The sequence below is a fragment of the Podarcis pityusensis genome (genome assembly GCF_964106645.2).
Source record: "Podarcis pityusensis genome assembly, chromosome: 14".
Taxonomy (NCBI): Eukaryota; Metazoa; Chordata; class Lepidosauria; order Squamata; family Lacertidae; genus Podarcis; species Podarcis pityusensis.
In genome coordinates this window covers 50,861,065-50,876,900 of record NC_138039.1, presented here as the reverse complement: position 1 = coordinate 50,876,900, position 15,836 = coordinate 50,861,065, and the positions used below count along the sequence as shown (strand labels likewise).

General features: G+C 44.5%; 1 protein-coding gene and 1 long non-coding RNA gene across 5 annotated transcripts in view; both read right to left on the bottom strand.

The window, feature by feature from the left end:
- TRPM1 (transient receptor potential cation channel subfamily M member 1) overlaps nucleotides 1-2,262 on the bottom strand; it is a gene marked incomplete at its 3' end in the record, with an annotated part of 62,979 nt that extends 60,717 nt beyond the window's left edge. For all 4 annotated transcript variants that reach the window (XR_013979371.1, XM_080980703.1, XM_080980702.1 and 1 more), the window contains exon 1: nucleotides 2,126-2,262. Coding sequence is in view for 3 of the 4 variants with exons in the window: in XM_080980703.1 (XP_080836829.1) it covers nucleotides 2,126-2,128 (3 nt within the window). The remainder of the gene's footprint in view (nucleotides 1-2,125) is intronic.
- A 20-nt stretch (nucleotides 2,263-2,282) lies between these two features.
- On the bottom strand, nucleotides 2,283-10,215 carry LOC308462875. Its single transcript, XR_013979402.1, has 3 exons — nucleotides 10,004-10,215; nucleotides 3,505-3,584; nucleotides 2,283-2,324 (listed from the first exon to the last, which is right to left on the bottom strand). It is a non-coding gene; the product is annotated as an uncharacterized lncRNA (long non-coding RNA).
- Between the last annotated feature and the right edge of the window lie 5,621 nt (nucleotides 10,216-15,836).

Sequence of the window (15,836 nt, the reverse complement as noted above, 5' to 3'; positions counted from 1 at the left end):
TAAATCTGATGTTCCCCAACTTGTTTAGTGAGTGGTCTTACCTCTTGCTCTAAATTTTCTAATTTTTGTCTAGTGTCCTCAGTCAATTTCCGATTTTCTGCTGAGGCCTCCGTTAACTGTCCAATTGCTTGTGCATTCTGTGCCACTTGTGTGGTTAATTTATTTAGACATTCTGTGTTTTTGTCAATCTTTGCTGATTGCGCATCTACTTTCTTGTCCAAAGCTTCCAATTTTTCAAAAATTTTGTCTAGAACAGAAACAGATGCTCCTGAGGCCATATCTTCCAATTGTAACTGCTCTGCTTCGCCCTCTCCCTCCACTTCTGAGGGCAAAGTAGGCACAGATGATCTACGTGTCTGTGAGGCTGAGGTTAGAGTTGTTAAAGTTGTTTGTTTAGCTCTCCCTCTTTTTCTTGTGCCACTCATTCCAACGTTATCTGTCAGTCAAGGTCACACTGAGTTATTCCCATGGGAATGGAAAGGTCCAGAGCAAGCAAACAGCAAGGGAATCGAAAGTAAAAAGCGCATGTAAAGTCACTGTTTTAGTCCAATCCTCTAGAGGGAGCTTAATCTGTCTTTCAGAGTCTGATTTAATGTCCAAGAACCTTCAAGTACAAATATTTAGCAGAGTTTATAAATAGTCACTTTGTTGCAGACAGTGCTTATTTATCTCCAAAAAGAATGTTTCAAATTTAAAAGGTCTCAATACCCTCAGATTGTTTCAAGTTCCAATATACAGTATCCAAATCTGCAGTGCTGACAGCTCCCTTAGTGCTCAGGCAGCTCCTGACTCTGGGTTTCACCTTCTAATTTGTAATCCAATAAAAGGAGGAAAGTCAAGTGCAAGTAAAAATCCCAAATCTTTAGCTTAAAGTCTTTACTTTAAGATGCAAGTTCAATAGATGCTTAGATCTGTAAAACTTAAAATCTCTTTCTTTCAGCCTCCACTCCTCCAGCTAATTGCTTTTTTCAAGTTCAATGGCTGCGGAAGACGGACTTCCTGCTTCCACGTCTCTCCGCTTTCAGCCAAGTTCAAGCCAATTTAAATTTTCCCTTTAAAGTCTCAAATTCAAGTGACTCAGTCTTTTACTCACAAGTTAGTTGCTTTTTCGTCCGAATCCGTAATTTAGCAGGAAAAGGGATCAGCGCTCACCGACAGTAGCAGCGCGGCTTCGCTCCTCAGGCTGTGAAACAGCTCTCAGCGCCGCAACCCCCCTCCGCGCTCCGGAGCCCCTTACGGGGTTCCTTCTGCACTTGGAGGGTCGCTCAAGGCGCCCACCGAGCCTCAAGACCCCAGGCTCTTGCCGCCTGGGGTTTTCCAGAGTGGGTCTCCGCTTCGCCGTAGCGGACGACCCGTTGCCTGCGGAGCCTCCTCTCCCGTTCAGAAGAGGACCGCCATTGCCGTTCGCGCCGCCCCCGGAAGTCCAGTTCTACGATTCTATGATCATTCTAAGATACTGCTCCTCTGCACGTGCGCAGGCGAATCAGAGGTATCAGTAATGCAACATAAACAGCAAGGCGTCTTGTGGCCCCATCAAAGACCAAGCGAATGTTCAAGAGTAAGAGGGGGAGGGGGAGGAGCTCAGCTCCCTTCCAAAGACACAAGGTGTCTTTGCCCAGTCTAAACAAAAGGTGGACTATGGGGGACAGGACTGTGCCACTTTTGATGATACAATTGATAGCTGTAACAACAGCAAAAACGCATCTCTAAATCCAGATGTAAGGAAGAAGGGCTTAATTGACCCTTTCCCCTCCAATTGCTATATGGAGGATTCCCCTATCCTTGCTTACTGGGAAGCCTCCTTTTATCTTCACTGCTTCACAAATGTCAGCAGTCTTAACATTTTGGGCTTCCCTCAATGTGGTCTAGTTGCAAAGGAAGAATCCACTTTCCCAAACTCACTTTAAACAAAAACTGGAATCTGGTCATTGTCTAATAAATAATAATAATAATAATAATAATAATAATAATAATATCATCTTTCTATTTATTTTTTATACCCTGCCCATCTGGCTGGGTTTCCCCAGCCACTCTAAGGACATTCCCCTTGCCAGGCTTCGGAAATCTACCCCTCTCTTCACTGGGCTATATTGTCTCTATTGGTGAAATAGAGGTTACCACATACCATGGACTTGTTGGTGTGGCCTCCACCTTGGAACTCAAGATTTCCATAGGCATCAGTTGGGAGTGCCTGGGTGTGTTTACTGACAAACCACTTCTCAGGCTGAGTATCCACCTGCTTCGTGGCTTCTTCTTCATTCTTGTTCGCAGTTATACTCGGAGGAATTGGGGTGTGTTGTGTAAGAAGCTGGCCACAGCAGCACCTGAGGGCAAAGAGCAACTGTGAGCCTGCAGCCAGCAGTTGACGTAGAACATTCCCCTCTTCGTGTTTAAAAATCTAATAGGGATGTTGCCCCTTGTGGTGCAGGAGTTTTAGTAGATTAATTAATGGATTGATTTTGCATATATTTTCATACAAGTAAAAAGAAAAGGCTTGCTTCATTTGTTTTGGGGTGCTGCACATGGCTTGCAACATCTTAGAATGGATATTCCCTCCTAAATGAGAAAGGGGGAGAATACCTCTTTTAAGACAGTGCTTTCCATCTGCAGTTTTAATGCTGAGTGCGGGTATCCTGACACCTGACTAATCAGCGCACTTTTTCAGGCATTCAGGTTTGGGGGTTTTTTAATAAAAAAAAATGAAGCAAATCAGTTAGACCCTGAGGAGGGAATAAAAATCACGTATCAGAGCATGTTTTGGGGCGAAAATGGTATGCTTATCTTCTGCCAAGTTCCATGCAGCACTGCACACACAAGCAGATGCACAGAAAACTGTCAGATCTGCTTATACCATCTAGAAGTCTGCCCTTTCTCTCTCAGTTATAAGGTGCCATGGAAGGTTTTCAGCTGGGGCTCCAAGAAGCCAGACTCCAGCATCTTTCCTTCTGAATCACTGGCAGCCTGAGCTCTCTGCTTCAAGGGTACCACGGAGGCTGCAGAACCAGCCTGCCTGAGCAGCCTGTCAGCTGACCTCGAGGGCCAGTCACAGTTTATAAAGCCCTAGTCAAGAGCAAGTTGCCTAAACTTCTGAACACTGCCACACCATTTTAATTATGTAGGATGCTGTCAATAAAATAGCCCCCTGCACCTTTTAGCTGCCTTAGAAATTGCCCCCTGCATGTCTTTTAATGTGCACCTGCTTTTTGCCCTCTTGCCCTCTACTCTTGCCTTGGTACACAATACCTGCCTGTTTGGACCAGCTTCCTCCCTTTTTCCACTTGCACTGACTCCAGCTGCCCCCTGATCCTGGAGCCCAGCTGCCTGGAGCCTGATCCTGGCTGACACGCCCTACTTGTTTCTGAGCAATGAAAGTGACTGCCTCAAATTCTGGGGAGGGAGAGCACCTGCCCCCCATTTTCCCATGAGGGCTGCTCCTCCTGCTGCTGACAAAAGATTGCTTGTTTGGCGCGCAAAACCAACGTGCAGAAACAGAAGATGGGTCACCTGGTAGCATCTTTGCTGTTGGCAATTATGTAGATACACTCCCTCTTGAAAAAGGTTTTTTCTATCCAAGCTTTTTGACCCTAAGGAGGGAAGGAAGAAAAAAATAATTTGATGTCACATGGTAGATAGTGAAGTTTACCTGAAAAAAGGATCAAGACTAGAGCATCTGTTGTGGTGGCTTTCCCCTACCTCCTATTAACCAGAAAAAGAGGGGCTCCAAAGATCAAATGTAGTCCTTGCCATAGCTGTCAACGTTTCCCTTTTCTTGCAAGGAATCCTATTCGGAATAAGGGAATTTTCCTTAAAAAAGGGAAAAGTTGCCAGCTATGGTCCTTGCATGTGTGAAACTGGGCCCCTTTGATGGGTTGTCCTGACACATGGTAGTAGGTTTGGTTAAATGTGAAATAACAATGATTGAAGGAAGTCAAACGAATCACCCCCCTCCCCAGAAAAAAGAACCACAAATACAAAAGAAAAACAAAAGCAGCATAGTATATCTTGACGAGACTTAAACCAGCTAAGCAGAGTGCTTAACTTTAAGACTGTTAGGAAAGTCAAATTTTACATTGCACTGTGGAGACGGAGTCCTGCATTAAGTTCTACTACTACAAGTAGGTTGGGTTAAGTTAGGTGAATTCAATTTATACATTGCTTCCCACTTTAAAAAAAGTCTGGAACCATTTTACAACCAAAGTATTTTTTAAAAAACACTCAGTAAGAATCACATAAGCAGTATGTAAACAAAACAGCCACCAGAGTTAGCAGTACAGTGTCATATCATTGGTGCTGCTCAAATGCCTAGGAAATGTCTTTGTTAGCACCAGAATTATAATAAAATTATGATAACATTGGTGCTAGGTGGGCCTCCCTGGGAAGAGCATTCCATCAACCGGGTGAGGTGGGGGCTACTGCAGAGAAGGCCCGTTTTCTCATTGTCCCCCTCTGGGCCTCCCTCAATGGGGGCACGCAGAGAAAGTCCTTAGGATCCGGGCACAATCCTATGGGGGAAAGGTATATTATATAGCAGGTAGGAATACAAGACACTGCCTTATATACCAGGCCAGATTATTTGTCTAACTAATGCATACCCTCCAACATTTCTCCGCTGAAAATAGGGACGTCCAATTCCATAATGATAATTTTACTATTTCTACCCCACACATCTTGCTGGGTTGCCCCAGCCACTCTGGGCAGCTTCCAACGTATTTTAAAACATAACAAAACATTAAACATTAAAAAAAAGTCCCTATACAGGATTGCCTTCAGACGGCTTGGGGGTCAGATAACTCCATACCCTTCAACATTTCTCCACTGAAAATAGGGACATCCTAAGGAAAAGTGGGACATTCCGGACTCAAAACAGAAACTGGGATGATGTCTGTAAATCTGGGACTGTGCCTGGAAAATAGGGACCCTTGGAGGGTCTGCTAATGTATTGCTTTCTCTGATGGGCAGAAACTCCCCTGAGTCCTAGGAGAGGGCAGAAAAGGCTCTTGCCTTTTCCATTGCCTGCTTGTCTGAGTCTTCTAACTGGAATGCCAGGGGTTGAATGGGGGGGCTTCTGCACACAAAGCATGGCCTCTGGCACCGAGCTATGCAGTACTGGCTGCTGACAGATAGTCCTACAGCTGGAATCAAAGCAAACCCATAGAGCAGCCTCTGCCAAACTGTGCCCTCCAGCCTGGACCAGCTGGGGTTAATGGAGTTGTACAGGTATAAATGGACAATTCTCCCAATGGAGAGATGTAGAGCCCCCAAGGGCCAGTATTGGGACCTGCACATTTTAACTTGTTCATAAATGATCTAAAGTTAAGGGGTGAGCAGTGGGGTGGCCAGGTTTGCAGATGGTACCAAATTGTTCAGGGTGGTTAAAACAAAAGAGAGATTGTGAAGAGTTCCAAAAGGACCTCTCCAAACTGAGAGAATGGGCAGTAAAATGGCAAATGCAATTCAGTGAACCAGGAACAAGATTTGGGGCCATAGTCAACAAAGATGTTAAACCAGTGGCCACCATGGATAATTTTTGCTATTAACTTGCACAGAAGAAGGAAGAAAGGGCATGTCCCCCGATTCCAGTAATCCAAACCATTCACTATCCCAAACTAGGATTCCTTGTTCTGTGTTTTCCCAAATGGCGATGTTTCTAAACCCAGGTGCTTGGGAGCACTTCTGGGAACAAAAGTAGCCCAGACGAGGTGGTCACAGGTAGCAAAAGCAGAATGTACAGGTAGCTTCTGTTCCGAGTGTGGGGGTGCACCTTCTGTTCATAAAGAAATATCATTGTCCTCTCACTGTCTGGGATAGATAAGACATTTACACATGATGTGGTATAGAAATATAATTTCCCCCTTTCTGGGCAGCAGTAAAGAGGTTTTACTTACTGCCCCAGAATAATTTTGGAAGGTTTATCCATGACTAAAATATCTCTGAATCTATTACCCGAAGACTATGGCATGTGAATGGGGTGGGGTGGAAATGGGATGGGATTTTCTGGGCCCAGAAGACTATATATGTAGATTGGGTCCTGCTACAGTTAGCAAAGGTGGCTCAAATATGCATAAAATGGATATCACATATGAATTTGAACCCTCTTTCCCAGGTGCAGACAGTGTCAAAAATCAAGCAGGGGTCACACACAGGTAACGAGAGGCCCAAAGACAGAAAATCAACAGGTAAATCATTCACCATAATTATAGCTCCATACATATCATTCCAAAAAGCTTACTCTGCTTATTATCTGCCGGTGAAGAGGTCCTTTGGGAACTCTTTACAGTCTCTTTTAACAAAGCTGTTAAAAATGCATGCAATGCTGACCACAAAATCTCCTCTAGTGCCGACCTTAAACCATGCAAAGATCTCAGGTTTCGTGATTTGCCAACTAGTTGTGTTTCTGGAAGTCTTTCACCAGCAGATATTAGGCTGGCGATACAAACATTCCATGCAAGACTATGCCTGGTGTTTCAAATAGAGGAGTGTCAAAAGTGATTTAAAATTTACAGCAATTCTGCTCAGATGCTCAAGCTTGGATAAATTCAAGATCTAAATGCAGACATACCTCGTTTTATTGTGCTTTGCAGATAATGCTCCTCACAAGGACCCGGGGGCAGCTGCAGCAGCCCAGCCTCCCACACCCCGACTGCCGCCCCTCTTCTGGCCCGGGGAGTGGAGCTGGCGAGGGCTGGAGCCGGGTTCCCCCCTCCCCCTCCGCAGCCAGGGTGGCCTGGCTTAACAGACCGCACTGTCTTGGAAATAGGACGTTCAAATGCCCTGGGAAACAACTTTCTCACTTTACTGTGATATTTGCTGTACTGTATTGTGGTGGTCTGAAACCAAACCCGCAAGATCTCTGAGGTATGTCTGCAGTTTAAAAGCACCCTTGTGTTTCTTTGTTGTGGGTATTTAGGAATACTTCATAATAAATATATCATTCCCCCCTTTTCTTCATTTTTGAGCAAAAAGGATTTGAAATACCCACTCAGCTCACTGGATGTCCTTGGGCCAGTCACTATCTCTTAGCCTAGCCTACCTCACAGGCCTGTTGTGAGGACAAAATGGGAAAGGGAGAGGAAGAGGTCCACCTTTATCGTTTTACATAATAACAACAAAAACCTATAAACACTTGTGTTTATACCAGCAGCATTCACCCACCCTTGAGAACCCCCATACAGGGGTGTAGCACAGGGGATGCCAGAGGGGCCATGGCCCCAGGCATGGATTTTTGAGGGGGTGCAAAGCAGGAGCACTGGGCCGCACTGGGGGCATTGGCATGGGGACATCTGGTTTTGTGCCCGTCAAGTGCCATGTCAGCTGGTCAGGCTCTCCCCTGCGCAGGTGGGCAGGTGGCACAGCACAGCCCTGCTTGGTTGCTCTGGCAGTGTCAGCAGCGAGGGCTGGGGTGCTGGGGTGGGCTACTTCACCCTCCGCGCTCCACCCGCTGGGGTGCATACACCCCTGGCATGCCCACCCGCCAGTCTGTGTGCGTGCACTGGTCTGGCACATGTGTGCCTGTGAAGGACACCTTGAGCTCTTGCAATGTTGCTGCCCCCATATTACCACAGCTAATCACCCCTCCACACACATTATCAACCCCCCTCCAACTGCTACATTTCCCTAGAAGAAACAACAACACATGTGGAGATTGGACCATAACAACCCTCCAGTCATGGAGCGCACAGGGAACGTTCCCTCCTAGTCCAACACTTTAACTGTTGCACCACAACATACACATTGTTGTATGCATTTTTGTATAAAGCACACATTTAAAACAATTCCCCTCAATATAATGCATTTTTGTACATTATTTTCACTGATGCATGCATTTCGTGCACATTTCCCCCAAATCTATTTCCCCTTTTAAAAGAAGCATTCCTACGTTGGAGAACTGCATCACAAAATTTGGAAAAATTCAAATGTTAAAGAACAGCTGTTTTGGTGTGCATTTTGGTTTGGGAAGTGTGATTTAGGTAGGTCCACATCAACAAGCAAAGCCAACTAATTTCTTCCCATGGCTGGTACCTGCCTACTGCATATTCCTCATGATAATGAGAAGACTAAAGCAGGTGCAATAAATTGCTGGAATGAAAAGCCAACAAACATATGTACAGTAGGCCTTTGAAGTTTCACTGCTGTAGGATGCTTAATCCTCTTACCAAAAGCTTGATTATAATCCACTGAAAACACTGTAGTGAAAACATATACAGTCTTAGAGAAATGGCAACTTCTTGGTTTGGCTTCACCTCTACCCAGTAGTGGAATGCCCAGGGGATGTTCTGCAAGATGAAGTCTTCTTGGGCTCTCCAGGAAGACGGCTAGCCGTAGCTCCCTGGATGTTTGGGCAAACTAAGTATCCTTCCAGCAGGAGCCTTTGCATGAAAGAACTCTAAAAGGATTATGACAGATTAATGGCAGTGTTCAGGGTCTTACCCTGCTCAACAGGAGAGGAAAAGATGTAGCACAGCCAGCAAGGTCACTATCAACCGCGACACCAAATTTTATACCAGAGTTTAAGCCACTTTGGAAGTGCACCTCGGGTCAGTGGTTAACAATGGTCTGTCCTCTTGTGTCAGCATCACCATCATCATGCAGCTCCCAAGAGGATGCAACTGGAACCTCTTTTGTTGAATTTCTTACTAGCTGGCTGTTTTTGATGTACAGAGTGGAGGCGGCTCAACCATGAAGCTTCCCTTGGGCTGCCATGTAAAGGCCAGGGAGTAACTGCTTGCTTGGATGATGCATGCAGGCTAGAAGGACAAACTCACATGGGATGGTCCCTTCCCTTCCAGAATCAAAAGCAAGCCAGCGTTCGAGGATCTGCATGGTTCTGACACCAGCTGCCTGCCACTTTGTGCCTCCTGCCACCTCCACCTCCTGCCCCCTGGCAACAAGGGTGTGGGGGTTGGTTTCCCCCCATCATAATCTATTGCAGGACCCCACCAGCTCCTTTTACAATGCTCAAGGGAGGGTAGAAATATATGGCATGAGAAACATGCAGGGTGGGGAACCATGGCCAGTTTTGAAGACAATATACTTCCCCCATGAAATAACTTTGGAGAAAAGCAAATTTTGTTTTGTGTTTTTTTAGCACCAATCCACAAATAGGTACCCAAAGTCACAATTCTGGTCATGAATCTTTCCATTGAAATCTGCCTGGATCTTATGGCCCCTCCAAAAATATTCTAGCAGCTGACACCAATTGTTTTTTAAAGGTGTGTGCATGTCCTCATTTAGTTACCACCCAAATTACAATTTAAAGACACATTTGGGTATTTCCTGGTCAGGAGAAGGTTCACAAGAATTTCAGAGGAAGCAAGCAGCATTTCAATAACTTCTGAAAAATTGTGTTTGTCTCCACACATTTATGACTTACGGAGAACAGTCTATTTTGTTAATTAGTCCAGTGGATGTTGTCTGCTTCTTGCCTACACCGATTGTCCTATTGGGAATTTTGAGTCAATGAAGAAATTATCCATTCACATCTGGAATGAGAACTTCTGACTGACTAAATTTTGCCGAGCAAAATCAAGGTAAATTTGGAGGTTCCTTCCAAGGAGAAATATTGGAAGAATTTAAGATAAGCATGAATTTTGTTTGGAAGACTGTGGCTATTTCCCAATATGTGGTGGTGGTCACTGCACGTCCCTGGCAAACACCAATGAGGTCAGGGTTTTTAAATCCTAGAGACTGGAAGGGGCTATAGATTTGGGGAGGTGTTGCAAAACCAAGGTCTCATTCCAGCATTCCCACATATATTCATGAAAGCATCTTTAGCATGCTGGCCTCTAAACTTCACTGCTGCTCTATCCTATCTTCTCTGGCAACCTCTTTCATAGTAATTCTGCCAGATTCAACACACCCAAAGGTAAATCACTGCAGCTCTTGCACCCTCTTTTTCAACATCCAAAATTACATATTTCATCATCATCTTGATAAACGAAATGCACGTAAATAAGTTTCAGTGGCAATGATGAACTAACATAGAATTTGAAATAAGTCAGCCTACCTGTTATTCCGTGGAACATTTTACTTTGAAGAATGGAAAGATGGTGGACACTGAACAGAGATAACCAGAATTAAAGTTTAAGCTTTTTCCCCACTTTCCTTTCTATTGCTTACAGAGTTGTTTAATCTCCTCTAAAGGCTAGGACTCCCAGTCTTTCTGAAGTCCACCAGAATCCTCACTTTAAGAACAGTGTCTCATATGATAAGCATGTGAGTTGATTCTTTGTTCAAACCAGTCTCATGACTCTTTTCGAAGGTAATCCTTTAGACGTCCCATGACTCTTCATCTCCCTGCCTGGAGGGAGTTTCCATCTCATGGCAGAACGAGGCACAACATACTGACTTTGATAGCACCCAAATCTCCAATTTGTTAAATCTTCTTTCCCTTTTCCAAACAAGTGGCTTAGAGCAACTTGTAAGAATGCTGGCTCAACAGAAAAGGCCAGCTGGATTTTGGAAGCTTGCAACTTCTAATCTGAAACACACCCTCTCTGTTCTGCTGAAATTTCACCACTATCTGCATAATTGGGACAATTGGACCTAATAACCCTTTATGGGGTCCTCATTAGGTGCACAGCTCAACATTCTTTGGGAAAAGGGGAAAGGAGGGCATATAGCATCAATTCTATCTAATCCTTTTTTGAGCAAAATGAACTTGGGCTGGATGTCAACATGAAAAGCAGTCAACAGGCCATACAACTGGGAACAACCACACATAACCCGCCCTCATACAGCATCATTACTGCTGTGTGGCTGAGCTGGTTTTGGAATATGGCTGCCAACTTTAAATAGCAAGCGACAGCCTTTGGTGTTAGCATAGTTGTTATCGCTCCTACAGGGAATGGTACAAAAAGAAATATATTGGCTTGAGCTGCACCCAATACCAACCAGGAGTGCCAGCTTGGCCCTGCGACCATGGGGGCCTGGGGCCATGAGTGCCATGCCACATGCATGGCCCTGGCACTGAAATTTGTGGTGTCTGGCACCTTCATGGGGAATTTTGTGGGTGCTTGGGCACGCAGGGCTCTAGCACCTATGATGCTGATTCAGGGCACTGATCTTCTGTCTAGCTCAGTACAGTGGTACCTCGGGTTAAGTACTTAATTCGTTACGGAGGTCTGTTCTTAACCTGAAACTGTTCTTAACCTGAAGCACCACTTTAGCTAATGGGGCTTCCTGCTGCCGCTGTGCTGCCAGAGCCCGATTTCTGTTCTTATCCTGAAGCAAAGTTCTTAACCTGAAGCACTATTTCTGGATTAGTGGAGTGTGTAACCTGAAGTGTATGTAACCTGAAGCATATGTAACCCGAGGTACCACTGTATTGTCTGCTCTGGCTGGCAGCAGCTGTCCAGGCAGATATCTACCCTTGGCCTGCTCCCTTTGAAGTGGAAACACTAGGGGACTGGACCTGGGACTATTTGCATGCAAAGCCTTAGTCACTCCTGCGTGTACACAAGCCCAAAGTTCAATGCAGATCTTTCCAGCTAAACAATCACAAACTACATCTCTGTTCCTCAATAACCTGCTTCTCAGGGTTGTTGTGAGAGTCAGGAGGGGGACACCAAGCCCCTTGTGGGTAGGAGTGGGGATTAAAACATAGTAAATAAATGCACAGTATCATGTGGGAACATATTGCTCAGAACACAGACATCAGCAGCTGCTAGTTGCCCCAGATGCTCAGACAGCCGATAGGCGAAGGCTGCCCCCTTATTATTGCCTTGCATGACACTTCCCTTAAATGCAACAATCCCTTCCACTCAGCACTACTCCAACAATATTCTAGACTCTGGTTAGCAAAGCGCGTTTCACTTGCAAACATAGCAGCCACCTGGGGAGAGGACCCATAGCTCTTCATGGTCACATGAAGCTGCCTTAGGATGACCCAAACTTTTGGATCACCTGGTCCACTGCCTACCAGTCTGGCTGACACTAACTCTCTAGGGGGCATAGGTCTTCCCCAGTTCTGTTACCTGAAATCTATTGTGGAGCTGTCAAGGCATGTGCTGTACTCAGGCTACATACTCCACTATTGAGCTATCACTTTTCACTTCCTTGGCATTGGCAGACAGAAGGTTCTCTACTAGCAAAGGCTGAGGTGGGTGATCTGCTTGAGAAAAATTAAGAGCTGCTGCTGCTGCTGCTGCTGCTGAAGAACCAATGGATGGACCAAGGACCTGTAAGGCATTTTCAGACGATGCTGAGGCATAACCTTGTGGAGAAGCCAGAGCGGAACGGAAGTGCATTGCTTTACATTTATTTGCCATATTTCTTTCATTAAAGCTTTTTTTTTTTAAAAAAAAACAACAACCCAGTGCTACTTACAGATCAATAAAAAAGGACAATCTTTGGCCTGTGGCTTACAAACTAAAATACATGGCACAAAAGGAAAAAGATGAGGAGGAAAGATGAAAACAAGCAAACTCAGACACCAGTTCTTAATGTTAAATGCAGGAGTTCAGATCAGATGAGACTGGGCCAGATAGGCCAAAGGCCTGATGCACAATAAAGCAGCTTCCCATGTTGATCTGTGCTCTCACTCAGGTCCCGAATATTGATAATCGGGTTTGCACAGGATGGGTGGGCTGTGCCCTTTATTGTCCTAACTTGAATTGACAATAAACTCATGCCGGGTCAGAGCAAAGTACAGACTGAATAGTCGAAAGGAATGCTGACGGTGAATGGCCAAAGAGGCAGCCTCCCAGGGGAACTGCAGTGATACAGAAATTAGCCTTCATGGATGCCTGCACTTAGACTGTGGGAAGGGCTGTCAGGCTTGGAGTTGGTTTAAGAGGATGGCTTGACATAAATGGCACAGTTTGCCCGCTGTAGAGCAGGTCCTCTTTCCCTTGCTTGCAAGGAGAGCTGGGTGCAAGAGCGGAATGCACAAGGACCCATTGGCACCATCTGGAAACGGGCAAGGATGTTTGTGCTCGAGGGGGCAGAGGAGCTACAGTGTAATGGGAGACATGGAGTAGGGGCTTTGGGTTCTCTTAGTTTCTCAGTTTTCCAATCCTAAGATTGGTTCTCCACATTTCCACATCTATTTGTGATTGCTTTCTTTTTTAAGTCCTCATGCACATTTTTAAAATAAGAAAACATTTTTGCAACACCATTTTATAATAATGACATTATTTTTTATTATTTGTACCCTGCCCATCGGCCTGGGTTGCCCCAGCCACTCTGCACAGTTTCCAACACATAAAACATAATGAAACATCAAACATTAAAAACCTCCCGATACAAGGCTAACTTCAGATGTCTTCAGATGTCCTTCAGGCTGGACGTTGAGAGTGGAGGTGCTCCTTCAGGTATACAGGGCCAAAGCCATTTAGGGCTTTAAAGGTCAGCATCAACACTTTGAATTGTGCTTGGAAACGTACTGGGAGCCAGTGTAGATCCTTTAGGACTGGCAGCCACCCCAGTCACCAGTCTGGCAGCCACGTTCTGGATTAGTTGTAGTTTTTGAGTCACATTCAAAGGTAGCCCCACGTAGAGCATGTTGCAGTAGTCCAAGCGGGAGATAACCAGAGCATGCACCACTCTGGCGAGACAGTGCACCCTTATTTGCCCTTATGCAGTGCAATCTCAGATGTTATTTTCACGAAATCATCATCATCATCATCATCATTATTATTAGTATATCACCCTTATCCAAAGATCTCAGGGCGGTTCACAGCATAATATAAGCACTTTTATGCACACTTTACCCTTGCATATGCATTTTTGTATACATTTGTCTGCTGGGGAACTGCATTGCAAAATTTGGAGAAGTGCTAATTTTGAAGGATTGCTGTGTTTCAGCTCATGTATTGTTTTGGGAACTAGTTAGCTTATAAGTGGGAACTGAATCCAATGTCTCTCTCACATGGAGTGCATGCGCAGATGTCTGACCCCTGCAATGCATCCTCCTCAGAAACAATTACAGAAATTTGATGTACATGTAGCACGTGTTATGCTTTCTTCCATGTGGTCTCACATCAGTAAAATATCCTCTGAAAATAGGACAAGCCAAGTTTCCGGGTGACAATAAATAATGGTTCTGCCTTATTTTGCACTAGCCAGACATCAACTGAAATACTATGTCCAATTCTCAACACTGCCCTTTAAGAAGGATGTGGATAAAGAAAGGAGATGAAGATGTTGGAAAACAAGTCCTGTGATGAATGGTTGAAGGGACTGGGAATGTTTAGCTCAGAGAAGACTGTGAAAGGTGGGGTATTATCACCCTCTTCCATAAACCTGAAGGGGCTGTCACAGAGAAGAGAGCAATGATCTGCTCTCTGATCCATAATTCAGGACTAGATCTAATGAGGGCATATTTCAGTTGAACATTAAGAGAGGCTTCTTGACTGTAGGAGCAGTTTGCTATCTAGAGGAGTGGGGGAGCCTTCCCTGGCTGGAGGCCGTCCAACAGGAGGTGGGTAGCCATCTGCTGGGGGTGTTTCATCTCTGAGTTTACTGTGCTGCGTAAGGAGATGACCTAAAACTCACCTACCCCTCAACTAAGAATAGGGGAGAAATTCAATTTGGTTCAGATTTTCAGAACAATATACAAACAAACACAGCCTTCAAAATGTGAACTTCTCTAAATTTTGTAATGTGGTGTTCCAACCTAATAATGTGTATAAAGGCATGCTTGTCTGATCCAAAACACCTACCCACCCCACTCACACATGAAAACAACGACCACCACAGCCAACCACAAATGAATACCACACCCTGGGCCAACCCCAACCTCTTTCACCACCAAAGGAACACAAGTGAACAGCAGAGAACCTGCACAAGCAACGCTGACACCAAACCCCACATATATTAAGTAAAATAGAAACATCGCCACCTGACCCCACCCCCACCCATCTCCCCCCTTCCCCCCTTTTCTTCCTAATGTCTCAACAAATGAAACTGATTTGTAAAAATGTTACATGGGAAAAAAAATATAAGAGAGGGGCATTGCACACGCTTTTGTAAATCAAGAAAATCTTTAATAAAAAATAAAGGCATGCTTGTTAGAGGAAGTGTACAAATATTACTTTAAAAATACAAAAAAGTGAATGCACAGGGGGGAATTGCTTGCAAGAATGTCTACATCAGACAAAAATGCATTAAAAATGTGTACATCGGGAGAAATTTGCACTAAAATGCTGACAAATTTTCATGAGACTTCTTATTTGAAAAATCACAAACTGATGCAGACAAATGGAAACCTTAACTTAAGGTTGGAAAAATGAGAAATGGTACTGGCAAAATGAATCCCTTCCCTTTGATGTGGGTCATCAGTGGCCTACCAGAAATTGGCCGGCTGTTGACTGGGGATCACAGTGAACATTCTGTTTACAATTTTGTAAAGCGGAAGTGCTTGCAACAGGTTTGTCTTTTTCAGCTTGGGCAGTTGAACTCCTTTGCATAGAGACTAGCCATATTTTCACAACATATACAAAATGATAATCAGTTTATTTAGGTATGGGATAGTCTTTGCCCACCAAGCAAAAATGAAATAATTTCACAGCACAACTCTTCTTTCTTGGCCCCACACCAGGGAGAATTGCAGAGCAAAGAAAACAGTTTAATTTTGGCAGCAGATGAGTTTGCAATTCAGTCAGATGCCTGAAAAGAGCTACTGTTCCTCCCTGGGAATATTTTGGGTATAGGATCTTATATAAATCTGACATAGTCAAGGTGATAATGTGTCAGATTATTTTCTTTCTGTTCTAATGCCACCCACCCACCTCATTCTTGGTGGAAGTGAGGGGTGTTCACTCAAAATGAATATTTCAACTCTACAAGAAACAAACACCAATATTTTAGAAGGAAGTATCCTCCTCTTTCATACAGGA